This window comes from Rhizomucor pusillus (genome assembly GCF_041956525.1).
Source record: "Rhizomucor pusillus strain CBS 183.67 unplaced genomic scaffold VTP01scaffold_34, whole genome shotgun sequence".
Taxonomy (NCBI): Eukaryota; Fungi; Mucoromycota; class Mucoromycetes; order Mucorales; family Lichtheimiaceae; genus Rhizomucor; species Rhizomucor pusillus.
Genome location: NW_027192175.1, coordinates 25,162 through 28,143, shown reverse-complemented (window position 1 = coordinate 28,143; position 2,982 = coordinate 25,162). Strand labels below are relative to the sequence as shown.

General features: G+C 43.3%; 1 protein-coding gene and 2 non-coding genes across 3 annotated transcripts; 2 read left to right on the top strand and 1 right to left on the bottom strand.

Annotated features, from left to right (window-relative positions):
- The first annotated feature begins 1,337 nt into the window (after positions 1 to 1,337).
- VTP01DRAFT_t97 lies at positions 1,338 to 1,410 on the top strand. The gene has a single exon. It is a non-coding gene; the product is annotated as a tRNA-Thr (tRNA).
- Positions 1,411 to 2,412: 1,002 nt separating this feature from the next.
- On the bottom strand, positions 2,413 to 2,483 carry VTP01DRAFT_t95. Its single transcript has one exon. It is a non-coding gene; the product is annotated as a tRNA-Gly (tRNA).
- Positions 2,484 to 2,790: 307 nt separating this feature from the next.
- VTP01DRAFT_7243 (uncharacterized protein) lies at positions 2,791 to 2,963 on the top strand (the record flags this gene model as incomplete). Its single annotated transcript, XM_069386234.1, has 1 exon — positions 2,791 to 2,963. A coding segment is annotated over one exon (173 nt), but the record flags the coding sequence as incomplete, so codon positions are not given.
- Between the last annotated feature and the right edge of the window lie 19 nt (positions 2,964 to 2,982).

Genomic DNA, 2,982 nt, shown 5'->3' with positions numbered 1-2,982 from the left:
TTTCCCAAACCATGATGAGAGAAAGAACAACAGCGTTTTACAAAGCTTTCAGACTCCCTATGTCACCTGTGAACTTATTTCCATAGCCAACCATAAACAGTAGCAAACCTGGCTTCTAGCTTACACACGTCCAACGCAAATAATTTAGATTACTGTGAGTACGGAGAATCGTGACGGGAAGTTGTGTACAAAAGCAACGAAATCACGCGTGTTTTTCTTTGGCAGACTACGACAAATAAAAGAAAGCCGGTAACGTGGCAGCTTCTTTTACGAGCTTACAATCATTATGGACTCTGACTGATTTGTGCTGTTCTCCAGGAGAGATCCCTTACAAGCCCACTGTAGCTTGATGCTGTGCAGCCGTCGTGTGTCTTTGACAGTATTGTGATCGGGGTGGCTGTTTTCCCGTTTTTGAAACTAGGTCACAGAAAAAGAACGTCCAAAACAGAGACCTTTTCGAACAATTGCGCCTGCGACAATAACCATTTAAAAAAAGCTTTTCACGATTGAAGCTGTCGTGTTTATGCGAGCTTCATTCAACACATTCCTACGCCCGACATTAGCTTGGCATGCGGTAGTACAAAAATAAAGACGCCGTTTCAGTTTTCCTTTACAAAATATATTATTTCTATTTGCTTGTGGCAATATGTGTATTGAACATTCGATGCAGAACTGATATCATTTTCTTAACCTGCTTATGGTAGCGCGTGCACTCACAGAAAAATGACAAAGTCAGTTATAGTTGTTGTGAACAAAAAAGGACAGGGATGGTCGACAACCATGGGGGAAGAGGGGGATGAAGCCGTTTTGTGCACAACGACTAACATATTTGTGTTCAGGAAGAGGGACTCCGACTCCTAAAAGCTTGTTGAAACTGGGTTTCATGAAATCCTGCTGAAATCTTACTGAAACGTCACTTCTCCCGCAGTGCGGTCCGTTACCCCATTTTACTATAAAAGATAAGCATAGTACGTGTTGACACCCTGTGTGGTGAATCAGATTGTCGCGCTGAACCAGTAGAAAACATTTAAGAGTAATTATTAGAGTATTAGTGGATATGTTTCGCTGAACTTAGAAAAATTTTATAGAAGCTACAAAAGTTTTGGACAGTAAAAAGGACACCTCTTTTACCTCACGTTATCTAGGACTTACCTCGAGACTTGAGAGCTAGTCAGAACGGTTAGGAAGTCTGCATTTATTTCGTGTAACCTGTATTTGCGAATCTGCATGGAGTGATCTACCGAGCTATCAAAATCCCTCGATCCTACCTATATCTCTCCTGGAAATACTATACTTTCCACTCCATCAATGTACCTGACGTATCAGTGTTAACTAAGGCCTTCTTGGCTCAGTTGGCAGAGCGTCCGCCTAGTAAGCGGAAGGTCAGCGGTTCGATTCCGCTAGAAGGCACTCTATTTTACAGAGTTTGACCTGATCGATGTCCTTTCCGAGACGGGTCAATTGTAGTTGCGCAATCCTTTTGGCGTCACGAACCCACGGAGGCGAAAGAAAGGTTACAACGGAAAAAGACACGAAGAAAGAAGGTGATTCTTTATTCTATTGCTCGAAGGATATTTATATTATTTCGGTTTATATGATAATAAAGGAATGGTCTAGTGTATACAGCAATTCTGTGCCATGGAGATAGTATTGAAAAGGGTAGAAGGTATTGAAGTTGCGGTGAACGACGTCGAAAAGGAAAGGCGCAAAAGGGAGCAAAAAGGAACCGGGTGAAGTCCGTGGACGACGAGAGAATAGAACTTGGCAGCCCGCGAAGTATCAAAAAAAAAAAAAAAAATCGAAGTCCTTGCACGACAGTTGTCGTGCACGGACTTTGTCCATTTCCTTTATGGTCCTTCTCCCAGCTTGCCTAGTCGTTTACCCCTTTAGAGTATATCTCCATGTCACAACGCTTAGCATTATGCAGCCCTTTCCTTTTTGTATGTAATATCCTCTTTATTTTCAGTTGTTGCAAAAGGTATAAATGCCTAGCAAAAATCATAGAATAAACGACACTTAACTACTCCCTATCCTTCGTGATACCGTAACGCAAAAGAAATAGCGTTACGACACAGTTGTCGTACAAAGACTTGGTCATTTTCCTTTTCGGGTTACATTCCTGCCTCTTCAACATTTTTCCTTTTTAATATGAATATCCTTCGGCTTAGAACTCTTGTATTTTATTCAGTCCATTATTGATACAACGCCGAGCATTACAAAACATATACATATCCCGGCATCGTAAAAGAATAAAGGCAACTTAAATACCTTCTATCTTCGTGATCTTTCTTCGTGGGTTGTAACGCCAAAAGAAATGGAGTTATGACAGAGTGGTTTATTTTGCTGTGTGGTCTCTCAACGCAAAAGTTACTACTCATGAACGACAACAAGGCGTCTTTGGACACCATAAGATGCGCGGACCGGGAATCGAACCCGGGTCATCCGCGTGGCAGGCGGATATTATACCACTAAACCATCCGCGCTCTTCTTGCTCCCGTAAGCAATTTTTTCTTTTCTGAGCCAGACGCTTGAAATTCGAACTGGAAAAAACCGTCCAAACGTATAAGCAACCTACCCTAAAAATACATTTAAAAACGGCCACAACCGGACCTACCACTTTTGTTCGAATCATTGCGAAATTCGCCAAAACGAACAACAAGTTCCCTTGCCATTAGCAACCTACTGACAATGGACCAGCCACTTGGATTCGATCCCCACACACCTCACCAACTTCGACTTTGGAGTCATTAGCACTCCAACACCACCACCGCTACCGTCACCGAAACTCACATGGAGTTGATACGCTCACTCCAACGACTTGTTGAGGACCTCCGGGCCCAGTTGGCGCGCGCGGAAAAGCGCAACGAAGAGCAAGCAAAAATTATGCTTGCTCTCCAAACTCAGCTCCTACGCCCTAAGGGTGTAGCAGACGAGGCCTCTGCTTCAGAGGCACCTACTCTCGGGTCGACTGCTGCTCCTGCC